At 43.2% G+C, this 27131-nt stretch overlaps 1 protein-coding gene across 7 annotated transcripts in view; it reads right to left on the reverse strand.

Moving 5' to 3' along the window:
- Positions 1-27131, reverse strand: part of LOC133387765 (FRAS1-related extracellular matrix protein 1-like) — a 197706-nt gene that overhangs the window by 64139 nt on the left and 106436 nt on the right. For 5 of the 7 annotated variants that reach the window (XR_009763554.1, XM_061633224.1, XM_061633227.1 and 2 more), the window contains 2 exons: positions 15761-15956; positions 6957-7221 (listed from right to left, as the gene is read on the reverse strand). Coding sequence is in view for 5 of the 7 variants with exons in the window: in XM_061633224.1 (XP_061489208.1) it covers positions 6957-7221; positions 15761-15956 (461 nt within the window). In the remaining 2 variants the exon portion in view is untranslated. Of the gene's footprint in view, positions 1-2520; positions 2629-6956; positions 7222-15760; positions 15957-27131 lie in introns of all 7 variants that reach the window. The other 2 variants (XR_009763555.1, XM_061633228.1) reach the window with 2 other exon arrangements.

Below are 27131 nucleotides of genomic sequence, written 5' to 3' on the forward strand. Positions count from 1 at the left end.
GCATATAAGAGTGAAAATAACTTGGAAAAAGGTTTTGAAAATGTGTATATCAGCAAATTTGCATACAAAGATGTGCATATTAGAAGAAATTCACACTAAAATGCTGGTGAATTTTCATGAGGACTTGTTACAAACTAATGTGGACACCTAAATTTAAGATGGGAAAAATAAGAAAAGAGAAACTGAAATTGACAGATTCATCCAGTGGTATGACTGAAAATGTGTTTCTATGCTGAGCACACACTACCCCCACATTATACCTAACCAATTATACTTGAGCCCTCTCTGGCCCCATGCATCAAAATGATATGCAATAGACATCATGCACATGCCTAATAGTCCAAAAACTGGCTGTCATTTGTTGTCTGTCTGTCAAGTCCCTACCCCACTCAGGCTGAGCTGTTGTGGTGTCATAGAATGTTTGTGAATATTATGCCTAATGAAAGGGAATGTAACAGAATACTGATAAAGAGCACCGTTTTCTGTGAGAGAAGTAATAGGTAAGTTTGAACAAGGCTGACAGATGAGGGGGCTAAGTAAAGCTGGCGGGAATAATGGCAGGGCAGGAGTCAAAAGGGAAAAAAAGTGAATGGGAAAAACCTCATACAGAGCCAAATCAAGAGCTGCCGGGAGCTGTTTATGGGAAGACAGGCAATCAAATAAGATGCTGGGGAAGCAAGAGAGCAATTCCTAGTAAGGAATTTATTTTGAGTACTTTTTTCAGTTGGATAGATATGCTTCAAAACACACAGACACACACAAATTCTTTTTTGTTGTTGTTATGTGCCTTCAAGTTGAATGGTGTAAAAACCAGTTCATACATGTGTCCAAGTGCAAAAGTTCTAGAAATGCCTTGTTAAATGTGATCCACCAGTTTTCTTCTGATTTTACATTTATTTGGCTCACTTATACATTTGTCCAGGCAACAAACATTGGCAATTAAGTGGTACATACTTTAAATAAATAGAAATAAATATACAGATGGGCTCAGATGAGTCCAAGATTCAGAGTTGTCACAAAATCTGTACCCCTTGATCCAGGGTCCCATGCACTCCAGGGGGGAGACAGAGGTCTTCTGTGTATGGGATAGTCCATTCGTTTCAACAGAGGAACCAAATCCATATGTATCAAAGGAATGTGTATGCCATACACTGTATGGGCATGTAGGTAAGATCTGCTGCCTATGTTGAAATGAATGGGGCATTGCTTGCAGGCAGCAGGACTCCATGTGAGCACTGTGGCTTATAACAGTAACAATAAGAATTCACTATATTGGAGCAATAATAGTATATTTAAGAAGTGGTATGCCCATGTGCAAAAACAGAGATATCTAACCACAGTACTAAATATTCTCTGGAAATTTTTAAGCAGCTTTGTTTTGAAAAGGAGGTTGAACAGTATTTTTTTTTTTAAAAAATAGGCAGTTTCAGTCTGACTGCTACTCCTCATGTTTTTCATCACATCTGCTACATAGATGTGGCTATGAATAATTAACGATGCCTCCAACATTACACTCATAGATTATGGTGGAGGAAGTGACTGGTGCACTGTCTCGAACAGCAGAAGCCATTTAGGAAACTGTTATCCACTTTCCCTTTATATTTGCCGTGCAATCACTTACTGCTTAAAAGGGTAAATCTTTCATAGCTTTAATTAAAGCATTTAATATAATTTACACTGATGCTCTATGTGCTCAAGGTCTGTCAAAATTGATGCTTTAATAACATGTCATTCCCTTTTTTTTCCTCCCCCTCTCCCGACTGGCCTGAAATCTGTTAAAATTACCACTAATCTAATTGGGAACAAAGTTGTCAAATGCACGCAGCTCTGACAGTTTGTCTTCCTGCAAACTGCCAACAGATTGCAAGTTACGCATGTGTTGCGCAGATGGGTAAGTTAAAAGGAACACACCAAAAAAAAAAAAAAAGCAATTTATTAAATCACCTGGAACCAGCAGCTCCATTCCAAAAATAGTGAGAATGAAATATAGCAGGAGCTACAAGAGTTGGCACTGGAATATGCCAGAAGGTACCAGTTACAAAACAAGATAAACATTTTGAGAAGCCTCAGCTGTGTAGCAGAATAATGAGGAGTTATTTAACCCGATCTGGATTACCAGCAGAAATTAATTTAGAGTGCACATTTTTTAAAAAATCAGAAAGATATTTTAATCCCCCTCCTTTTAACCCTTTGAAGCACTAAGAAGATATTTTTCTATCCTCCCCCACTCCATAGTGACCTCCCTGTGTACCTGGTTAAATCATCCAGTGCAGAGCACTGGACGGACCATACAGATGGTGTCCTCTCCTACACATACTTAGCAAGTAATCTCTTTCATGTGCTCAACCTCCATTTCAGGAAAGGATATTGGATCCAGTTACATGGTTGAGAGCTGACAACATTATGCCAGCAGCTTGCTTTCAAGCTACCAACAGAGAGCAATTTGGAATTTTTAATCTTAAAATGGGAGAGAACGTAAGTTTTACGCTGAACAGATGTGTTGATGAAATGAAAACTCACATTATCTGAACCTTGATTATCTCCTAATGACGGTCTGAATTCCATGGGTGTCCTCCACATCATCCACTGTCAATGAAACCCCAACTTTCTGAATAGTCAGAAGGACATCTGGATAAAAGAGGCCATCAGGATAGGGTTTACTTTGTGTCAGAGACAGAGCTCAGCCTCAAGAATTTTTTTTTTTCCGTAGAAGGACTCAGTCTTGGAATATACAGTAAGAACAGTGTCTGAGAGCATGTTAGGAATGCCTTTTTTTCACCACTGCAGCTTTTTCCTATCCAGTTAAAATTAAGCAGTAAAATTTCCAGTGAAAATGCCATGACATTTATTAATTTATTAAACTATTTATAAGTTGCACTTATCAAAGAAGTACTTCAAGGCAGCTTACAACACAGAAAGACACAATAACATTCAAAAACCAATAAAAACAATATTAAAATAAATACTGCACTGGTTAGAGAGAAATTCATGTTGCAAAGGCCTGTCTAAAAAGTTCAGTTGTCATGATACACTTGAAAGAAAGGAGGAATGGTTCCTGCTGAACCTATTGGTAGGAGGTTCCACAGGGCAAGGCCTGTTACACTAAAGGCTCAGTCCCTGATGAAGGCCAACCAAAACTCAGGGGCATAGGGTACCACCAAAAGTGCCCCATCAGAAGATCTAAGTGATCGAGATGGAACCTAAGGAGTCAGGCAGTCCTTAAGGTACTTTGGGCCCAAGTTGTTTAGGGCTTTGCGAATTAACACAAGTACCTTGAACCTGACCCGGTAGCAAACTGACAACCAATTCAGCTGTTTCAGCAGCCGGGTAACATGTTGCAAATAATCTGCTCCTGTAAGCAGTCTGGCTGCAGAATTCTGTTCTAGTTACAGCTTCTAGACCAGATAAAAGGGCAGCTCCACATAAAATGTGTTACAGTAATCAAGTCGAGATTACCAATGCATGGACCACTGGTGGTCAGGCTGTCACAATCCAGGAATGGACACAGTTCATGTTCCAGCTGAAGCTGGTAGAAAGGACTCATAGAATCAGAGAATAGTAGGGTTGGAAGAGGCTTATAAGGCCATCAACTCCAATCCCCTGCTCAGTGCAGGAATCCAGTTTAAAGCATACCCGACAGGGCTGTCCAGCTGCCTCTTGAATGCCTCAGTGTTGGACAGCCCACCTCCCTAGGTCATTGGTTCCATTGTAGTATCGTTCTAACAGTTAGGAGGTTTTTCCTGATGTTCCGTTGAAATCTGGCTTCCTGACTTGAGCCCATTATTTTGTATCCTGCCCTCTAGGATGATTGAGAAGAGATCCTGGCCCGCATCTGTATGACAACCTTTCAGAGGGTCAGAGAGTATTACAAAGCAGTACAGCATAAAATAACAACCAACATAACACAGTCATACAACCACTCACCATCCATTCCATACAACCACTACCATCATTCACCAACTCAAACATATCAACCAACCATTCATACATCAGCAACCCACACTCAACAATATTACAACCCACATACGAAGAATCACTACCAAGCATACACATGTAAGATACTTTCCCCATCTCTAAAGCACTAACAGGCTAAAGGGTGCCAATACCTATTCCATTTCTCATCTGGGAAGGGCCCAGTTCTGTACCAGAGCAGGCTCTCACCCTGGGGGTGGGCATAGATGGATGGAAAACTAATTTCATCCATTTACTCTCAACTACATAATCATAACGTATATGGTACTATGCAACCTCAACACTTGATAAATAACCAACACTGGTAACACAAATATCAACCTCACACTCAAGCTGGCCGCAAAGGTCACCATTAATTCAGGTTGTTGTACCCAATCAGCAGATTGATACTGCAAGATATTATTTGTAAGTATCATAATATTTTCATCAGGGCCCTCTGTATGTTGAACTACAACTCTAATCAGGCAGCTTCACCAATGGTCTGAGATGATGGGATGTTTTTAAGCAGAGCAGTTATGAAACTATTATTATTGAGTCATGATAGTCTGGAAGTTAGATGCTAGAGGGATAGTGGCATTTGTCCTGATTTGGCACAGAGTGCAGTGCAGAATGCACACTCCGCAACACACTCCACAATCGTGGAGGCAGTCGCGGACGCTCTGGCCTCAGCTGCTGCTGTTACTTTTGAGGGGAGCACCTGAAAGCCTAATTCCCCTCAGCATATGTCTGACAAACACATAGGCAGACTGGGCCAGCTGAATCACTGTGCAGGCTAAGATGGAGAAGAATCTTGTCCTCATTCACAGCTTGGTTCTGGCTGGAACAGGACAACAAGTAACCACAGACCCCTCCAGAACGGTGCCTTTTTGCTGGTGTATGTCATTGATGCAGTAATAGTGTATTACTGGTTGATGTATACTGGACCATTTACACATCATCCCGCTTTATTAGCTGTTCTGTGGTACTTCCCCAATTATGCTGCGTGATTGCTGCATGGAGGGGCACTCGTGAACGACAACGGAACAAAAGCCAGACCAAAAAAAGCAAGACACAGAACAGGTTACAGGATTTTAGCAGGAAGTTACAGGGTATGCACTGTTCATAAATGAAGCGGTACAGCCACTCCAAAACTTTTGCTGGCACAAACAGTACTGAAAACAGGATACCCTCATGAGCACCATTCATCATGAATGCACAATAAAGAGGATGTCTGGAGGAGCCCCATGGTTCCCCCCCCCCCCGGCTGCAACCTTGCAAAGATGGGAGTGGCAAGTTTAGGGACAGGAAAAGAGTAGAACTATACACTGGTAAGCAGTATAGCAGTGGGGTGCAGAGCTAAAAGGAAAAAAAGGCAGAGGAGAAGGGAAGGATACTTTCCTAAGAGATTAGGGAGGGGTACCCAGACCCTTCTACAGTACTTAAGAAGCCAAAAGCCAGGATTAGTCAGCAGCTGAAGCTGGAGTGCGCGTATGCATGCATGCATACACACACACACACACACACACACATACCCCATCAAGAAAAGGAGAAAAGGTTTAAGGAGGGAGGGGGGAAAGAGAGGGGAATGAAGGAAATATTTTCCACATACAAAAAGAAGGAACAAGCTTTAAGACCCATGATTTATTTAACAATGTCTTAACCTCACTTAGAAAAAGACCGTTTACATGATTTACTGATTCCTTCTTCCCCTTGTTAATTTAACCCATTCCTTATAAAATTATACACAGTTAATCACTGCAAGAATAAAATTAGTTAGAGTGCCCATTTAGTGGCAAAGAGAGTATAAATAACTTTCAATTCGACGCTGGAAAGAACAAACAAGTTAAAGGGGGTCAGCACCATTTTTATTTTTAGCAAAGCAGCAACAGGAGTCAGCGATTAGTGATTGATTGAAAGTGGAGGCAGGAATAGCAGTGGGGAGGGGCTGCAAAACCCTCCCCTGCCTGTTGTTTCCTAAATCTTCCCAAGCATTTTTCCTCATCCACAGGGTTTAAACTGTGTGTTCTTAGCAAGGCAGGGAAAGAGTTAGACACACTACCTCCCCCCCCCCCGCTCTCAATCATCCTCTTCCAACATTGCTTTTCCAAAAATAAAAAATGGTGTCAGGACCCTAATATTCATGTTTGCATGTAATGTGTACTTAGCCCCTGTGTATGTGAAAAGGAGCAAAGTACCCAGAAGGGATGATACTCAAGTGAGCTATAAATTAAGTCCTTATCCTGGTACTGATTTAAGCAATATGGGTGCTTCTTTCCTACAGGAGGATGGTATTAATGAGCTTCTAATCCATTAAACTTGCCACATCTGTTGGGAAATTCAGTAGAAAGAGAAGATGAAATCTGTTTTCTGCTGTACTTGGTAGAGAAAGAGAGAGAGATTATGCTGGTTTTTTCCTCCTCTTCTGCCCACTCGAGGTATATAAAACCATTACATTTAAGTACTATAATAGCCAACATATGCTTTTCTTTAGGAACGACACCGCCATCTGGATTAACTTCTATCAATGATTTCAGACAATATTGTGGATTTTTTTTTCCTGCCGACTGGCAAAAACTACCCCAGACAGCAACTATCGTTTCAGATGGAGAATAACACTAACAGAATTAAGTTTCTCTTCACTGCCACTGGATATTGACAATGGGTGTGGGGTGTGTGGGGAGGCTTCCATTATACTGTATTGATCTGAATTCATATGCTCATTAATTAAAAAGTCAGTTAAAATATCTTGCAGTGCCACGTGCACATCTCTTCCACTACTTTTGACTGAAAGCCTTAAAACATTCTGGTTAATCTGCTGAACTGAAGAAAGGATATGTTATGTTTTTTATATTTTCATACTAGACGTTTCAATATTGTAATATGGTCACTGACAGCCATACAGAAGTTAACACATAGCCTTCTGAAATATATTTTCCCGTACTGAAAACCTAGTTTTGCGGTGGGGGTGGGGGAAGAAGAGAATATAATAGGGGAGGCCTTCTCACCTGAATGAATCCTTACTATCCTCGTGGCTGTTGTCATGAATGTAGCAAACCTTCTGGGCCACGACATCCAACTGGCTATAGCAGGAAATGGGCACACCGGGATAATTGATGTACTCAATCTGACCATGCACAGGTGGCACAGAAATGGCATACAGCAGCTTCTCGGGTTTGCCAGTGCCATCTGTTGCCATAAGAACATCTGTCGTCAAGGTCACCCTGTCACCCTCTGTTAAAGTTACAGGTTTGGTGAATAGAACAATGTCACCTAAAATAAAAAAGGCGGGGGGTGGAGGGAGAGAAAGAAACATCACACATAAGAAAAAGGAAATTAAAGGGTGTGGAGGGGAGGGAGAGGGGGGCTCAATCCTTTCATATTCCATAGACGAAACTGGTTAGATGGAGGAAGGCAGGAAAAGCAGCTCAATGTGTGGAAAAAACCCCAGACATTAAGAGAAGGAGAGAGGTGGGCTTGAGAGCGATGCAGTGAGGAAGCTTTTCACAGGAATTAACAAAAGATACTTTGGCTAAACCAGCCTGGGAAAAGATTCCTTTGATGCCTTTCAAAATCTCTGTGCCAAATAAAAATTAGAACTTATTGAAGAAAATCTTTATCTCAGTACATGAGTTGTGTAGAATGTGATCTGCACATGTGAAGGATGAATTTTAGTATATGTGCATTCCTCCTTAGGGATTCTATGCTGAAGCAAGAGTGTGTATATGCACCCATGTGGGCACACTTAGCGATACACATGAGTACAAAAAGAGAAGGGAGATGCTAACAGACACGTATAGGTGTCATTTGAGAGTACATTTTCCTCTTCCCAAGGAATTATTCTAAACTGGCTCTTTGTACACAAATGGGTCACTTTCAGCAAAGAACAATTAAGTTAAGAATCCCACATGGGCTGACAGACAAAATGCCCTAATGTACTTACTAAGCACAGCATGGCACTTTAATCTTATGTGATACTGTAACCTTGCCAAGGGCAGACTGGTTAAGAGGTTGAGAGTGGGCTACAGACTCAAGAGGTTCCCTCTCCTCCCTTGTTCCTCACTCTGGCATGAATTCCCCTCCCTCCCCTCAGCCATGGTTTAACATTATTTATGTACCAGAGATGATTATCAAGCACAGTGAATACTAAGAAGGGCTCCCATCTGAACCAAAGTGTGGGGTCCAAGCTTGACGTGACAGTGTTATTTGCTGGTGATTTTTGTTTTACCTGACTACTACCCCATTCACTTATTGCATGCTTATTGAGTTCAGTAGGATTTACTCTTGTGCAATCATGCTTAGGATAGGTGCAAATGACATGGGGGAGGGGGAGGGAGGGAGGAGAGGAGCTTGGGTTGGTGGGTGGGCACTGGGCAGAGAGAAAGCCCTTTTCCTTTCCAAAAGTGAAACATTGTTAACAGTATCATTATTTTTTGGGTTTCCCCCATCTTTTTATTCTACAGCAGACACATGTAGTCTCCCACCTATATTTGAACCAAAGCTGTCCCTGGCCACATCCACACCAGATCTTTATTCTACTTTAAACAGTCATGGCTTCAGCCAAAGAATCCTGGGAAGTGTAGTTTGTGAAGGGTGCTGAGAGTTGTTAGAAGATACCCTATTACTCTCACAGATCTACAATCACCAGAATTCTCTGGACTTTTAAACCATGATGGTCACTGGAGCTCTATCAGGGAAATAGGAGTCTCCCAACAACTCTCAGCACCTTTCACAAACTACACTTCCCTGGATTCTTTGGGGGAAGCCATAACTATTTAAAGTGAAATAAATGTCTGGTGTGGGTGTGGCTCCCTGATTAGGCAATAATAATAATAATAATAATAATAATAATAATAATAATAATAATAATAATGGGGTGAGACTATCTTTTAGGAATCCTGGACCCAAGCATTATAAGTTCCTGATAGGGGAATAGGGTAGTTTTTATTCTTTGTCCTTGCTATGTTTCCAGTCTGGATCAGGTCCCACATACCTGCTATTTCCATTGGGGAAGATCCAGATTTAAATCATAGGAGGGGGCAAAGGGTTAAACCAGGTGCCCTCTCTGGACAGTTTGTTATGGATTGCATGAACGGTGTCTCATCTAGTTTGACCCTAAGAGGCACTCTGTTCAATGTAAAACTGAATGAGCACAGCTGCAGAAGTAACACTATGTCGTGGTTAACTTAAGAGAAGGGAGAATTAGCATCAGAAGGGGGAGAAGCAAAAGAGGTAGTGCATGTATTCACAGCTAAGTTTCCATTTCTTAACCATGCTCTATCAATGTAGGTGTTGTATGCCAAAGGGCAGCCAATAGTTCTAAATTACCAGAGTCTGGATTGCTGCCCCAGTATGATCAGTAGTTAAAATCATCTGTATGGTAACAGCCTTCTCACAGATCCATTTTGATCCATTTTGAACTCTCCAAAAGTATAATCCTATGCATGTTTGCTCAGGAGTAAGTCCCACTTTTTCAGTGGGGCTTTATTACCAAATCAATGTGCATAGGATTGTAATGAAGAGTATTTAAAAAAAATCAAAGCATAAAAAAATGAGAACACAATATAAATTGGGGGGGGGATAGAAAAAAATGGAAGACCACCATTGCCCTAGAATTAGGGAAAGCTCATTTTTATACCATCTTGTGAAACCACATGAAGCAAAAGGTGCTCAAAAGGTTCAGTGGTGAAAGAATCGAGCCTTCCACATCATCTTGGTAAATAATGCAAGCAGGATAGTGGAGCCTTAGTATCAAGTCAGTTTCAAAACAGACAGGTCGCACGTGTGTAGCTGGGGCCAATGTGAATGGATCTGGGGAGCAGACACCCAAACCTTAGAGTCTGAAGCTTCCCATTACATTGCATGTAGGGAAGATAACAAGAAAGGAACAGATTGGCACCATCTCTCAACAATTGTGTCACTCCAGATGAGTTGCCTGCCTGGACTATCCATATGGTACAGTTACCTCTTGTTTCATTCTTGATGAGAATTCAGTGGGAGAACATCAGAATGAATTACACTTCATGATTGTTGACTTTGACACCCGTCACTGTATAAAAAAAGAACCTAATGGCCAGGAACTGAAGACAAATGGAGTTAGATCAATATTAAGATGTAAATGTTTGCAGTCTTAAATCCATTATTTACAGGAACATTCCTGGATTTATTTGGTCTGAATTTCCCGTTTGACTCTACACTAGGTAGAGCTGTCATATTTAAAAAGCTGTTCAAAACTTGATTGGTGTGTGAGATCTGGATTTAAATTTATTATGGGTCAGGGTAGAATGAGACAATCACCTCAGGCAGCAGATGGTAAACAGCGGCACTGTCCGTAGGGCCAGCCACCCATCACCGCATGAAATGGCCACCTACCACTGCAGTTAGCTGGATGACATTGCTGCCTGCCTGCCATTCCCTCCCTGCTGCCACACCTCTCTCTTACCTCCCTGCCCACTCATCTGTAGGGGCTGTGGGGTGGTGCAGATACTCCCAGCTTCACTCTGGGGAAGGCACTGTATTGTGGGTGAGGTTGCCTAGAGAGCATCTGTGCTGTTTTGCAGAGGTTGAAAATACAACTTTAAAGTACAGTTTAAAATTTCTGTTGCGGAAGCTTTCATTGCAATGGGAACACACTTGGGATCACAACACTTTATATCATTGTGAGAAAACACAAACACTGTTGTAGCCTAATGTTGCTGGTGCAGTCTCTGATTGGAGGGGTGTGATGGTGTTTTCTGGGGAAGCTGGGATTACCACTGTTTTTACAACATTTTTGTATTTTCTTCTTGGTGTATACTTTTTAGTTCCTCATATTTGATATGGTTACTAATCCACAGGCACAGCAGGATTGTATCTGCTGACCTGGCATAATGTGACTATAGGATTGTTCTGTTAAGAACACACAAATAGAGCCCTGATCAACAACACAAAACTGGAACTGAATTAAAACGCAAATGTTATTGGGATGGGTTGGAAGGAGGAGTGGTGTTTGCTTCTCCATTTATAAATTCCAAACCCACTTTTCTTGTAAATATGAATTAATAAGATGTTGACAACCCACTGATTGATTCTAGCCTTGCTAGAAATGAAAGCCTGTTAAGAACAAACACCTAGCAAAATGCTCTGTTTTAAACTGATTCCTAGATCCAAATGTAAGTTCCTTATTTAAGAGAGAACTGAATGATCACACCCAAACAACTTCCGCCCAGTCTCTAACTTACCATTCTTGGGCAAGGTGATTGAACGAGTGGTGGCCAAACAGTTGCAGACACACTTGGATGAAGCAAATTATTTGGATCCATTCCAATCGGGCTTCAGGACTGGACATGGAACTGAAACAGCCTTGGTCGCCTTGGTGGATGATATGAGGATTGCATTGGATAGCGGAGAACATACCCTCCTCATCCTCCTGGATCTCTCAGCGGCTTTTGATACTGTCGACCATGGTATCCTTTTAGATCGCCTGGAGGGATTAGGAATAGGGGGCACCATTTTGCAGTGGCTTCGTTCCTATCTCTCTGATAGGCACCAACGGGTGGCATTGGGGGATGAGGTTTCAGACCCTTGGCCTCTCAATTGTGGAGTGCCACAGGGTTCTATCCTCTCCCCCATGCTATTCAACATCTATGTAAAGCCACTGGGGGCCATCATCAGGAGATTTGGGCTGCAGTGTCACCAATATGCGGATGACACTCAGCTCTATCTCTCGTTTAAGTCCTCACCAAGGTTGGCTGTGGATACCATGTCCAAGTGCCTGGAATCCGTTAGTGAATGGATGGGAAGGAATAGGCTGAAGCTTAACCCTGACAAGACCGAGGTGTTGCTCGTAGGAGACAAGAGTAAGTTGGGAGATATAGACCTGGTGATTAATGGAGTAAAATTGCCCCTGAAAGACCAGGTCCGTAGCCTCGGGGTCATTCTCGACTCCCAACTGTCCATGGAGGCTCAGGTTTTGGCAGTGGGTCAGGCAGCTTGGTATCAACTTCATCTGATACGGAAGCTGCGACCCTACCTTCCTGTTCATCTGCTCCCATGAGTAGTACATGCCCTTGTCTCCTCTCGCTTAGACTACTGTAATGCGCTCTACGTGGGGCTGCCCTTGAAAACGATCCAGAAATTACAGCTGATACAAAATGCGGCGGAACGTTTAATTAGTAACTGCCGTCGCCGTGATCACATCCCGCCAGTGTTAGTAGATCTACACTGGTTACCAGTTGTTTACCGGGCCCAATTCAAGGTGCTGGTACTGACCTTTAAGGCCCTATACGGTGTCGGCCCAGTTTATCTGAAGGAGCGCCTCCAGCATCACCAATTAGGCCGCCTAACAAGATCAGCCACACAAGACCTTCTCTCGATTCCGCCAGTTGAAACAGCTAGGCTGGTGCAAACTAGAGAGAGGGCATTTTCGATTGTGGCCCCCACCCTCTGGAACTCCCTTCCTTTCGATCTTCGCCATGCCCCCTCCTTGATAGGCTTTCGCCGAGCCTTAAAGGCCTGGCTATTCAGGCAGGCCTATGGGAAATCTGGGGTATGTTAGTTCTTAATTACCTGAAAGAGGTGCTTATTTTTTAAATATTAGTATGTTTGTATTGGTTTTATACTGGATTTTATTGTACATGTAAGTCGCCTAGAGTGGCCGTTAATTCGGCCAGATAGGCGACTCACAAATAAAATTTTATTATTATTATTATTATTACTTAATAAGGAACCAAATTTACTTTAGGCTGCCTTAGGTACATATACCCCATGGCTGGGAGAACACCCCTTTTGAGATACCTGAGCATTTTCTCCAGATGAAGGCATTCACTTTGCACTATGCTCTTTAAAATACCCAGGTCAATATTTAGGAATAAGAACTGAGAGCTTCACCTTCCAATACAGTAGGGCCCCGCTTTTCAGTGGCCCACTTTTCGGCATTCCACTAATACGGCGGCTTTCAATTAGAGTAAGGCCCCACTCATACGGCGGTTGTTCTGTTTTTACGGCATTTTTATATACACACATAACCCCATCAGTAGCCAACTCTCCCCTACAAAATATCCAGCCCATATCTTAGTTTTTGCACAAGTCTCTTCCAAATGCAATGCTCCAACCAAGAAGCTGCAGTTTAACATGCACAGGGTTGAATCCTACAAGGGCCAGTAATCCCTTGTGGAAGCCTGTGTAGGAGAGGGAATACTCCTATATTCCTATATGTTATTATAAGAAAACACATGCCAATTCTATCAATACTGTGATTTAACTTTGGCCCATCCCCATCCATAAAGGGGTTAAGCAGGGATGTATCTTGGTCCCTCTCCTGTTTAACCTCTATATTAATTCACTAGCTGAGAGTTCCCATCCTCCTAGACTAGCTGAGTGGTCCCTGTCCATTCTTATGTACGCGGATGACATAGCCCTGTTATCGCGCTCATGTATTGGCCTAAGGCGCTTACTGATAGCACTTGCAAACTATTGTAGCACTGAATCCTTGTCAATTAACTATGATAAGATGAAAGTTTTGGTCTTTTCCAACAAAAGACCAAAACATCGATGGTGGATCAACAAGCACCCAATTGACCAGGTAGGATCCTTTAGATACTTGGGATTGATTTTTCATTCAAAGGGAGCCTGGGGGCCCCAAGTAAAGGCAGCTGTGGCTAACACTCAAAGAACTACGAAGGTGCTTCTCTCCTTCTATTTTAATAGAGGAGGTCAATATTCTCCCGCAGTCATACAAGTATTTGTGACAAAAAATCATCCCCCAGCTGCTGTATGGGGCACAAGCTAGCACCTATGAGAAGTATTCCCCTTTCGAAACAGTCCAAAATAGTTTTCTTCGTTCGGTATTGGCTGTCCCTCGTTGTGTCCCTAGCTTTATTCTCCGTTTGGAGGTTGGGCTTCCTACTATAGAATCTCGTATCTGGAGTTGCAGAATTAAATCATGGCTAAAAATGATCTTTGCCCCTGTGGGCCTGGCCCCATGTATTTTATCGGATGTTTTCCAGTCCAAATGGGAAAAGATGATAAACGCCAAAATATTAAGCCTAGGGTTTTCCCTACCCATGATCCTTAAAATGGGACATGTAAAAGCTAAAGAGAGCATCCTTCAACAGATCCGAGATGTTGATCTTCAAGGCCATCTGATGTTAATTACTAAACATAGATATAATTCAAGGCCATTTATACCTGCTTCCTATTTAAACACGCTGTCTGTACCTAAATCTCGAAGAGCCTTTACATGGGCGAGGTTCAACATCTTGCCCTCGGCACTTTTGGAGGGCAGATATAAAAAAAATCCCTTATAAGGAGAGACTTAGCCCATGTGGTGGTGGAGTAGTAGAAATGGTAGAACATGTGCTACTTCACTGCCTGTTCTATCGAGATCTCAGATTTCAGTTAATCACTTCAATTTTACAAAATCTCCCTGGTAGAAGTGAGGCTTTTAATGCAAATTACCTTTTATCTGATCAGACTCCACAGATAACAGCTAAGGTTGCTAGTTTTTGCTCTGCTGCTATCCAATGCAGGAGATCTATGTCAAGCCAAGGGTTGGATATAGATGTAACCCAAGCTATAATGAAATTTTAACTGTTTAATTGTTTTTAAGTTACTTTTATTGTACTTTGTTGCTTTTACTGATGTATATATGTATTTTGGTCTATGACCGCAATAAACATTCATTCATTCAATTTAACTTTGGATGGTTTTTATTTTTTCCTTAAAAAAAAAATGAAATACCCAGATGATTATTTAGGATTAATAGATTTGATAATCTAAGAGACAGCTGGTACTGATTCGCCTGGATTTTTTTTTAAAAAAAATCCCTGTAATAAATGCAGCTGTTTACTAATAAATAAAGCCTCAGCTGTAACTGAAATAAATTAGATGATTTTAATTGGTTGATTGCAAACCTCCCCTCTTTATTACAATACTGCTCCTTGTTATTTTATGATGTCAGGGTAACGTGGCAGATTGACAGAGTGTTTATGAATCACAGTTTACAGATGGCATCCCTGTTTTCTTCAGCAGTTATGAGCACAAGTCACAGGAGGACTCAATAGAGGGTTTTCGCCAAAGAAGACCCCCTGAGAATTAGCTGCTTCCATTTCTCTTATGCCAATCTTCTTCCTGACAGGAGCACTATTTCACAAAAACCTATGTTCAATAAATTAAAGCCACCTGGCACAAATTTAGAAATATTTAACACTCTAAGGACTCCTGTGAGTCTCCATGTGATTTCTATTCATTTCCAAAAAGACTTAGCAAAAATACTTGAAACAGGCCTCATGTGATTCTATGGGCTTTCACCCTCGACTTCAAGCCAAAATAGTGAAAGGATTCAGTTTAGTTTGTAACACAGCTCTCATCTCATCTGCAAAAGGTCCTAAGATCTCCTAAGGACACCTCAGAACTTCAAGCCTTGAACTCAGAGATGCCTAGACTCCTGACAGCTTTGAAATTCAACTGGGAAATAATCCTGGCTCTCTGTTCATTAGGAGGTTTCAGAACTGAACTCTTCCTTTTTGTCACTGGTCACGAACAGACATGGGGGACTGCAGTCATAATAGTCAACAGATTTGTAAACTTGTGCTATTAGTTATGCACATAATGAATTGGAGTCTAATTAATTTGTTCATCAGAATACTGGAAAGAGATGGCATCCTTTAGAGATAGCTGAAGTACAGACTTCACCCATGCATTTAAAAGCACATCAGTGTCACATAAAGAGACTAAGGGTAGTCTTATTCCCCCCCCATAGTTATGCAATACAGTTTGATCCCCAAAAATATATATTAATACACTGAACACCTGCCCAACCCCCATTTCCTACCTTTATCCACACTTTTAATGAAGATATAGAAGCTTTTGGGTGGAGAGCTGTTTTGCCCATCTGTCACATAAAATCGGAAGCTGTCATGACTTTCTGGACCCAGAATGTTAGTATGGAAATACCAGAGGCGGTTCATATCCACATCGTCTTGAGTGAAATTCATTCCAGGATGCAGAATGCTCCAAGCTGATGTGGTCTGAAAAATATAATTGAATGTGTATATGAAACAAGTACATGCAAACACATAACAGCTGCAGCTGTTTCTGGACTGGGATAGCCTGACCACTGTTGTCCATGCACTGGTAATCTCCAGGCTGGATTACTGTAATGCACTCTATGTGAGGCTGCCCTTGAGGTCGGTCCGGAAGCTGCAGCTGGTGCAAAATGCAGTGGTGAGACTTGTCACTGGGGCAGGGTATCGCCAACATGTCACCCCGCTGATGAAAGAATTGCACTGCCTGCCCATTTGCTACTGGGCCAAGTTCAAGGTTCTAGTTTTGGTGTACAAAGCCCTATACAGCTCGGAACCAGGATACCTGAAAGACCGTCTTACCCCTTATATACCCAGCTGATCACTGCGTTCTGCAGGTGAGGGCCTCCTGCAGAAACCATCTTATCAGGCGGTTCGTTCTGCACAATATAGGAAACGGACCTTTGGTGTGGTGGCACCTACCCTGTGGAATTCTCTCCCCTTAAATATTAGGCAGGCGCCATCTCTGCTATCTTTTCGGTGCCTTTTGAAGACTTTCCTTTTTCAGCAAGCCTTTTAAGTTGAGACCTATCCCAGTCTGAGTCTGTGTTAGAATTGCTTTTAATATGTTTTCTTTAATAATGTTTTAACCCTTTTTAAAGATGTTTTTAAACCTTTTTTTGAAAAAATGTTTTTAACGTTGTTTTGTTTTAATGTATTTTAAGGTCTTTTTATGATGTTTTAATGTGTCTTTAGTGTTTCTGTTTGCCGCCCTGGGCTCCTGCTGGGAGGAAGGGAGGGATATAAATCAAATAATAAATAAATAAAATAAATAAACCCTGTGCATGCTATTTGTATAGTCATTTTCACAGCTTTTCAATGTGTAACTTGAAGAGATACTGAACAGCTTGGGGCTCACCAAGGCATAATGCCCCTACATACACACGGAAACTGGGAAGGTAAAGACAGAGGAAGGAGTATAAGGTAGTGCTGTCTAAGGTACCATACATGGGCTGCAGCCAGTGGGGTGAAGCTGCAGATATTGACCATTAACTACTTCATTACAGGCGTAGACAGAGCCCCGAAGGCTATGGCTGTGGCAGGGGTTAGTGTGAGGAATACAGTGAACACAGGAAGGTGCCTTAGACTGAGTCACAGCACTGGTCCGTCTAACACAGTATTGTCTGCACTGACTGGCAGTGGCTCTCTAGGGTTTCAGACTGAGAACTTTCCCAGCTCTACCTGGACATGCCATAGATTGAACCCTGGACCTTCTGCATGCAAAGCAGGTGCTCTATCACTGAGTTACAGTCCTTTCCCAGTGGAAAAGGAATTATGTAGGGCTACTTTTTGACTATCTGAGGGACACTAGCCTTTGAAGTGACACTTAAGCACATGTAATTGATCCTGTTGCATGTCCTTAAAATATCTACAAATACAATAAGTTATTTCAAATTAAGCAAGATTTAGATTCAGCATTAGTTTCTCCATCACATTTGTATCCAACACTTTATCTCAGGTGGTTTAGATGGGTTTGTTTGATGGGTGTTTAATCCTCACAAAACCAGGTTTGATAGGTTAGTGACTGATCCAAGGTCACCCAGTGAGCTTCATGGCTGAGTGGAGATTTGAACTTGGGCCTCCCTGCTCCAAGTCTGATACTCCGCACATCGCAGTGCATTGGCTCATTGAGTCTTTTGAAGACATGCCACAATTATACAATATTTACACATATTATGCTTTCTTTTGCTCAAAACATTTATTACTTGAGTAATTAGCCATTAGTTATTTATTGACCACTAACCGTTGGGAAAATACACACAGATCTGCCTAACCTATTAGCATATGTTCCAAAAATAGTGCTTTTCTGTATGCCTTTTAAACAAGCGTCATCAACCTGTCTCTTCTTGGATCCTGCTTCCCAACCAGTCACACAGAAAAAGGCCTGGTACATGCCAAGAGATGCAGATGGATCAATTGTAGCACACCCTGATGTTCATAGCTGATGCCCAGGTGTTTCAACTTGTATTTGCTAGCTAGCTAGAAGCTGGTTATATTCCAAGAGAAGGTTCAAGACAATTAGATACCATCATAAAATAACTTGCAGGGCTTATATTAAGAGCAGATAGGCATTGATGTAGGGGCTATACTTATAATCAGCTCTTCTGCCTGTCTAAAGCCATATGTAGTTCCAACAATGCTTGAACCTATCCGATATCGCCATCAACTATCTCTATGAGGCACGAACCAAGTGCCACAAAGCCAAAGAGCATTTAGTTTTATGCCTCAGTCATTCCAGAGCTGAGCAAGTGTGATGTAAAAACCTGTTCCCTTTGTATCAAGACCATGTAGTCTGTTGCCTATTCTATAAATGCAAAACAGACATTTAGTAGTAGTGCAGTTGCCACTTGAAAATGGAACACTCAGGACTTGTACCACTCTGTTCTGTTTTTTAATGTTCTTTTTTATGTAGTGTTTGTTACTTAATAAAAATAATTTTAAAAAGAAAAAAAGAAAATGAAACACTCAGGAATCCTTGAGCTGGGCAAAATGGCTTACCAAGTGGTTCAGTAATTACAACCATTTCATTTTGAAGCAGCAGCAACAAGTTGCCTAATCATATGACTCAGGCCTAAAATTGTGCATCATCCATACATTGCAAGTACCATCTTTATAACTGAAAGCAACAAGAACATGAAAATCATACATGCTACAAAGCAACCCAAGATGGTTGGTCCTGTGTAAGATTATCCCTTGAAGCTATGTCACTTGCTTAGTTTTTATTATCATTAGTTTCTCTATCCAAAAGCAAGACATTTTAAAGTCTCTATAAATGAGACTTTAAATCTATTCATTTTCTTCAGTCTAATGTAGTAGCCCCATGAACATTTATATAGTGTCTGTATGTCTTCCAACTGGGATTCATCATAGGCCCAGAGTTTCTAGAAAAGAAGATACAGCCTTGTAACATCAGTCAGTTTTAAAGTTCTTGATGAAATATAATCCTAATTTTTATTCAGTTTATGATTTACCACTGCATGAATGTGTCTGCACAACTGTCAAGGTTCAGCCTTGAATGAGGACTAGGATCCCTCAGCAGATCTCCACTCCATCAGAGACTCCAGAGTTGTCCAGGCATTCCTGTCCCAGGACTGCAGGTCATCATACCAGCTGCCTGTGGTTCTTTCAGACTGTCCCACTCTCATTTGCCACAGTAGGAGAGATGATGGTGAACAGGACACAAACTTCACTGCTACAACCAAACTTCCTAGCTAGCTGTATGTGAAGCTACTTAGGAGCAAGGGAAAGCACATGGAAGTACATGCCTGGATTGGGCTTGGTTGAGAAAAAGAACATATATAAGTTTCCAGTCTGACATTTCAGTGCTGAAGCTCCAACTTTCCTAAACTGGGGAAGTGCAGAAAAATCCTCAAACTTGCATATTCCCCTCCTCTCATCTTTGAACACCAGAGGAGGAAATCAAAAGCATCTAGTTTATTTTAAATCTAAACACAGTTCCTTGTGACATTTCAGATCCTAGCACGTTCTCAAACCATAAAGAAACTACAGTTCCCCAAGTTTGGACGTCCAAGAAACTGCTGTTAGTTTAAAACTGAAAGCTTGCCATTTCCTGGAGGTGGGACATCAGAGCTTGAGCTTCCTCCATTGACATAGTGGCAAATCATGGCTTCCCATTATACCAGAACTGTGCCATTGTGAACACACATGCAGCAATTCAGCAAGCACTCTGTTCATTTAGATGTGTACTAGGAATACCCTTCAAAACTATGTAACCCCATCCATAGGCAACTGTCATTTCTTCAAGTGATTGAACCCAGGTTTATGATGGAGAAGCTGTGAACTCATTTCCTCCAGCTTCACAGTTCATATTTAATTCTGACATAACCAAGTATTCAGAAGTATAAACCCACCTCATTGTGATGATTATTTCCTTCCTCTTGCTAAATTAGTAGAATTTCAACACTAAACTCAACAGGATTTCTTCTGATTGGACTCTTTACATATATTTAAAAGAAGCAAAACCACCAAGTACTGCAAATGCTATCCATCATTGCTAAAGAATCTGCAAGGGCATTCTAGCTTCCTTTATTAGAGATCACAGAAACATCACTACCCTGTGCTTTAGCTGAGTTAAGAATAAAATCCCTTTGACACTATAACTATTTTCCATTTTCAAATAATTTTGGTTGCATTTCTCACCTTTTCAGGTATCTTTATTTGCAACAGATACCTTGGCGGCATTTTTCGGAGCTCTGCACGCTAACGAGTTCCTGGCACATTCAGCAAATGATACTTCAGGGATGTAGTGTTCTTTGATGGGGGACATCAGCCTTTTCATTAGGAGGTCTAAAATTGACCATCATGAATTTGGGTTGGGGTCGCCCTTGCTGGAAAGCAGCTTTCCCTGCTGTGCATGGCTTACTGTGAAATTCATCCCCAAAATCCCAGAGTTTTATTTTGTCATGCTGACAAAATTTTACCCAATTCCAGTTTGGGACTGTTGTTTGCAAGGCCTTGCTGGCCTCTGGGTAAATGTTGCTTGCTATTGCATACATTCTAAAATGTTGTACAGCTGCGGCTAGTACAACAGCTACAACCATTTATGAACCAGGAGAGCTTGACAAAAGTAGTCCAGGCATTGATGACTTCAAGATTGGATTCCTGTGATGCACTCTATGTAGGGCTTCCCTTGTGCTTGATCAGGAAACTGCAGTTAGTGCAGAATGCTGCAGCATGGTTACTGACAGGAGCAAGACCTTCTGGTCAGAGATCTACACTGGCTGCTGATTTGTTACCAGGCTAAGTTCAAGGTGTTACTATTAGTATATAAAGCCCTTAACAGCTTGGGAGCAGTTTACTTGCATGATCACCTTACCCCACATATCCCTACTCCACCACTTCAATAAGTGGAACTGGCACTGTTACAAGTGCCACATAATATGTGTTCTGAACTTGTAAGAAATTAATCTTTTAGTGTGGCAGCAGCTACACTTTGGAACACCCTGCCTATTAACATCAGGCAGGTGCCTTTGCTGCACTCTTCTTGGCACCTGCTTAAATCATTTTTATTTAGGCAAGCCTATCCAGACATGCAGAATACCAACAAGTATTTTAATCTCATTTTGCTTAAGAACATAAGAACATAAGAAGAGCCTGCTGGATCAGGCCAGTGGCCCATCTAGTCCAGCATCCTGTTCTCACAGTGGCCAACCAGGTGCCTGGGGGAAGCCCGCAAGCAGGACCCGAGTGCAAGAACACTCTCCCCTCCTGAGGCTTCCGGCAACTGGTTTTCAGAAGCATGCTGCCTCTGACTAGGGTGGCAGAGCACAGCCATCATGGCTAGTAGCCATTGATAGCCCTGTCCTCCATGAATTTGTGCTTATTGTTTTTTAATTATCTTTTGAATGTTTTACCAGTTTTTTACTGTTTTTTGTTAATAATTGTGTCTTTTTTTGTACACTACTTTGAGCTTTTATTACAATCAAGCAGTATATAAATGTTGTGAAATAATTTAATTCCTGATTGGAGCAGTGATAGCTAAAGTTCGTGTGAGCCTTGATTATGTTGGATTATGCACATTGGTAGGTCTAAAGCCATTCTGGCCCACTTCTCCTGTTGGTGGTTAGCTATTGCTGAGTTTAGTGTTTAATACATTTTTTTTTCTTCTTTGGCAGGTTTGAAACCCATTTTCAACTGAACAGATGGGCTTCTGTCTGTTGGGAGGGGAAGCTGGGCATGTTATGGGGATAACTGCTGCCCTGTGTCACCTTGTATCTATTGCCCCCATTCCCAACATCCTGCTTATTCATCTTGGCAAAAATGATCTTGTCCAACAGATGGGATTGTCCTTGAACCATGGTATTTGGCAGTGCCTGGAGAGTGTGGTGTTCTAAGTGTGGTCTGAGATGCTGGAGTGTCATTCCTGGTGGAGTATATTGGGCTTCAATAGGCCAGGTGGTGGGTAGAGGTATAAAAGAGGCTTTTGGTCTTACTGTGAAAAAGGTCTTCTCTGTGCATGTCAAAGATGATATCAGGTGGGTAGGTAGCTCCACCTAGCAGTTGAAGGCAGAAGAGCACTGTTGGTTTTTGCAGGAACTTCTGTGTAGCTCCCAGCTCAGTTCTTGATGACGAGCTAACTAATGGTGAGAGCAGTGACAGGAAGCACGACATATAATGAAAGACAACGGCGCTCATATACTCTCTGCTAGAGGCCTACAAGGTACAGTAGGGCCCCACTTATACGGCAGGTTAGAGACCAGACCCCTGCCGAAAAGCGAACACCGTTGAAAAGCAGAACATTGATCAGCTGTAGTGCAGGGAGCTCCAGCTGACAGCGCTTGGCCCCTGAAGCTCCCCATGCAACAGCTGATCCATGTTCCACTTTTCCATGCATTGCCCTCTCTCCCCTGCTCACTCACTCACTTGCCCTCATTATGGTGGGGGAGTAGTACTCCCCTTCCACGGTAGGCTCCCTGCTGCAGATCACAGGAAGGGAGCTGCCTGCCCTCCCGCACCTGCTTGCTTGACCTCCACTACCTCCCTCGCTCGTCCCCCTTGCCCTCCCCCTTCCAGTTTGCACATTCGCTCACTCTCTGCTGCCTCCCTCGCTCATCCCCCCTTACCTGCTCACTCTCCCCCTGCCTGTTCACGTGCTCGCTTGCCCTCCGCCACCTCCCTTTCTTGCCCCCCTTTGCCCGCTTGCTCTCCCCCCTGCCTGTTTGCTCACGTGCTCACTCACCCTCCGTCGCCTCCCTCGACAATAAAATGGCACCGGACGCCCTTCACGGACTCAGCTGCTGAGCATGTCGTCAGAGCTTGGAAACATTTCTTTTTTGAACTACAACTCCCATCAGCACAACTGTAGTTTTAAAAAGGAACGTTTCCAAGCTCTGACGACACGCTCAGGGTGTCAGGCACCATCAATTTGTGCACTCAGCGGCTCTCTTTTCCAAGCTCTTCGTTTCATACTGCAAAATTGCAAAATTACTGCAAAAACGGAACAAGCTCCGAACATATGGAACATAGATACAATTCAAAACCACCGCATTAGCAAAGTGACAAGAAGTGAAGTGCCGGAAAGTGGGGCCCTACTGTACACATGATTGCAGCCCAGCCCTCCTAGTGAGTGACCCTGATATCATCTTTGACATGCAGAGAAGACAGTTTTCACGGTAAGACCAAAAGTCTCTTCTCCTGTGCATGGAAAGATGATATCAGGTGGGACATACCAAAGCTGACCCATGTAGGGTGAGAATATTGCTGGGCTGAACTCATTAATAGTTGGAGAGGACATGCTGTCGCATTCTCCTCCCAAAAGCTGCTTCTGCGGACGCATACGTGTTAATCTTGTAATGTCTAATAAATATTTTGGGAGTGGCCTATGTGGCCGTTCTACAGATCTCCATCAGTGAAACATTTCACGAGAATGCTGCCGTTGTGGCTGCTGCCCTAGTGGAGTGAGCCACTATCCTGGCTGGTTGCGCAAGCCACAGTGAAGCATATGCCAAGGTAATACATGCTTTGATCTACCTAGCTAGGGTGGAAGTTGAAACTTTGTTACCCAGTGAAGCTGGATGAAACAAAACAAATAAACTATCTGTCTTACGAAAAGGTTTAGTTTTGGAGATATATACTTTTAAGGCTCTTCTCACGTCCAGTGAGTGCCACGCCTTTGCTGTGGGGTGCACAAGTTTAGGGCAGAAGGAAGGAAGCACTAACTCTTGTTGACAGTGAAAGTGTCGGGAGGATGAGCTGGGCTCCTGGGGGGTTGGAAGAAGAGGATTCAGATGGCTGGCAGAGGGAGGAGGGAGGAACTTACCCTCTGTGAAGACAGGAGAGAAGGGGGGGAAGGCGGGCAGTACCTGAGGGGGAGTTAAGGAGGAGCGAAAGGTTGGGCGCCCGTTTAGCCCCTTCTTAAAGAACAGGCAGGAAGCAGCCCCTTGCTCTGTCAACTTTCTCCCAATGTCGCAGGACCTGTATCCCTGTATTGCTTCATGAGAAAGCGCAGTCTTTGTTTGGACATTACTCTAATAAAACACGAATTAACTACAACCTCTGGTCTGGTTCCTGAGTCGCATCCTGGGCCTGACAGAAAGTTAGATAGAACCTTAGGACGAAAGGAAGGGGCAGTGCAAAGTATTACCCTATCCTTATGAAAAACACAGAAATTCTTATCTACAGAGAGGGCATTCAACTCAGACACGCAACAGGCCGAAGTAATGGCCACAAGGAACAGGACTTTAAAGGATAGTGAATGGAGAGATACTTGACTTAAGAGCTCGAAGGGAAATTTCTGCAGGGCCATTAAGACACTGTGCAGGTCCCAAGTTGGGAAGCGATGGACAGTAGGTGGCACCGATATTGTTGCCCCCCAAAGGAAATGCTTCAGAAACAGGTGAGAACCCAATGGTTTTTTAGGGAACTTAGATAGGATTGACAACAAAGCCGAAGCCTGGTGTCTCAATGTGTTTGGTCTGAATCCCATTGTTAAGCCCTCCTGTAGGAATGAGAGGATCTCTTTAGTACCTGCTTTACTTGGATTTGTGCCTTCTTTCTGCGTCTAAGAAAAGAAGGTTTTCCATGTGGCCTCATATATTCAAATGGTAGAAGGGTGTCTGGAGGCCGTTATTGTCTCCACTACTTGCATCGGAATGCCTCTCTTCAAGAGATGTTGCAGTTCAATTTCCAAACATGAAGAGCCAGCCAGCCAGCCAGGATGTGGATGGAGAAATCGTCCCTGCGACAAAAGATTGTCCCTGAGAGGAATTTGCCATGGAGGATCAGCCAATAGGTCTATGAATTCCGGAAACCAAGGTCTCCTTGGCCAGCGAGGAGCTGCCAGCAGAACTGTTGCCTGTTCGGCTCGGAGTTTCTGGATTACTTTGGGGAGGATTGGAAGAGGCGGAAAGGCATATAACTGACCTGGAGGCCATTGGGCCATGAGAGCATCTATTCCTTCTGCCTCTGGAGTTGCGTACCTAGAGAATAACCTCTTTACTTGGCAGTTGAGACTGGTGGAGAAAAGGTCTACTTTGATTCTGCCAAAGCGTGACAGTATCGCCTGAAAGGCCAGAGAATGTAGCTTCCATTCTCCCTGATGTATTTTCTCCCGACTCAACCAGTCTGCTTGATTGTTGTCCTCCCCTCTGTGAGGGGAGTGACTCCAAATGTTCTTCCGCCCACTGGAAGATGAGTGAAGCTTCTCTCTGGAGAAGGGGAGAGCGCATGCCCCCCTGACGGTTCAAATGAGATTTGGCAGACACATTGTCTGTCCTGATAAGCACTGCCCCCAATCATCTGGTTTTCGGTCTAGACACACTGTTGAGATCCTGGACATTGAAGGAACTGGAGGGTCTTCAGGGGAGTGTAAGCTGAGGGCCTCCATTGCTTTGCACAAGATGGGGAGGAAATTGGACTCTTGGAAGATTCTGTTGGTTGAAATCTCTTCCAGTTCCAACTCCCCACTCCAGTCTTCTTTGTCTAAGACAATCAGTTCATTGTCTGGGTCAACAGGTGTCTCCTCTGTAGGCTGAACGTGTCTACCTTGGGTGGCAGCATAAGGGTCAGTTGAATTGTGTGATGGAGGAGGCTGCGGGTTTGATGATGGGATGGCTGAGGAACACCCCTGTGCTCCATGCTTTCCAGATGTGTCCCTAGGGGGGAGCTGTATAGAGGATGCAGTGCCAGAGAGATCCCTGGACAAATCCATTAAGAGGGAATCCCTGAGTTGATATTTTAATTGTTGCAGCATGTGAGCAGATAGATGTAGTTGAAGAGGCTGAGTATGTGCACAACAGGGATGATATCTCCTCCTTGCAATCAGTGTGTAGGGGGAAGAGGGGGGGCTGAGATCTTTCCCCTTCTGTCACATGGATGGTTTGGTAAGATGCTGACGTGTTTGTAAATCCCATGAAATTCTCAGGTGAGGATCTGGTAGAAAAAACCAAGCCAGGATGGGCTTGTATGCCTTCTTCCTCAGACAGAGACTCTTGGTCCCTTCATGTCCTGAATGCAGTGCTGTGTGAGTCTCTCCCCTCATCTGCATTATGATCTTCAGACCCTTTGCCTGGCCTGGCCAGTCTGTCTGCAAGCCATGGGCATGGCGCCGTCTGAAGTCACCCTGTCTGCTACATTCATGCCTTAGCCACCTCCAGCCTGCCAGGAGAGGGGAGGGCCATGGCTGTCTCCATCTGAACATTCAGCACGAATGAAGGCTCTAAGGCCTGTCTGGGTAACGGTGGTGGCACTGCTTCTGATGTGGGCGAGAGTGGCTTGGGCCTCTTCTCTGGTCTTTCTGATTTGTGTGTTGCTTTCCCCATGGGGCAACCATGCTGCGGGTCTTATGGAGGCTGGAAGCCACGAATTGGCTATGTTCCTGCTGATGCTTCAGGGAGACTGGCACATCTTGTTGTGGCCCTTAAGAGCGAGACAGCAATGCTGGTGTAGGAGGATGGAAAATGACTCCTCCTAGGGCTTGCGCTATGAGTGCTACTGTTCCAAGGCGGGAAAAGAGCATTGGTGCCTTAAAAATGCTGCCGCCTAAATTCCCGCCTCCACAGGTAGCGAGTTCCACATGGGGGGGCTAAGGCTGAGAGCGGTGGTAGTGAGCCGGTCCAGGCGGAAGGAAGTGTGATAAGTCCCTCTCTAGTGTGATCCTTACGAACTTCCCACCCCAGTGGGTTCTGTTGGAGGAAAGGAGGGGAATCCCCTGGCTTGGCTTGTCTCACGCCGTGAGAAAGGTTCCTGGGGAGGGAAGGAAAAAACCTCTCTTTTTTTTTAACAAAGAGAAGAAAGGTAAGATAGAAAGGAGGAAAACACAGAAATATATAAGACAAATATACGAGACAAATATACAGGCCTGAACACAGAGCAGAGAGAGCGATTAACTGTTGTGTGTGAAGGCAGAAAAGAACTGAGCTGGGAGCTACACAGAACAGGAAGTTCCTGCAAAAATCAACAATGGTCTCCTGCCTTCAACCGCTAGGTGGAGCTACCTACCCACCTGATATCATCTTTTCATGCACAGGATAAATGGATCTTGGCTTCTGGTGGGACTTAATTGTTTCAATCCTACATCAGTTTTTTATTTGCCACATCTATTTAGGGATGATGGTGTCTACCTGTCTACTGAGGGGGTCTCAGACATTTTCATGTAGGATC

This window comes from Rhineura floridana, chromosome 6 (assembly GCF_030035675.1).
Source record: "Rhineura floridana isolate rRhiFlo1 chromosome 6, rRhiFlo1.hap2, whole genome shotgun sequence".
NCBI classification, from domain to species: Eukaryota; Metazoa; Chordata; class Lepidosauria; order Squamata; family Rhineuridae; genus Rhineura; species Rhineura floridana.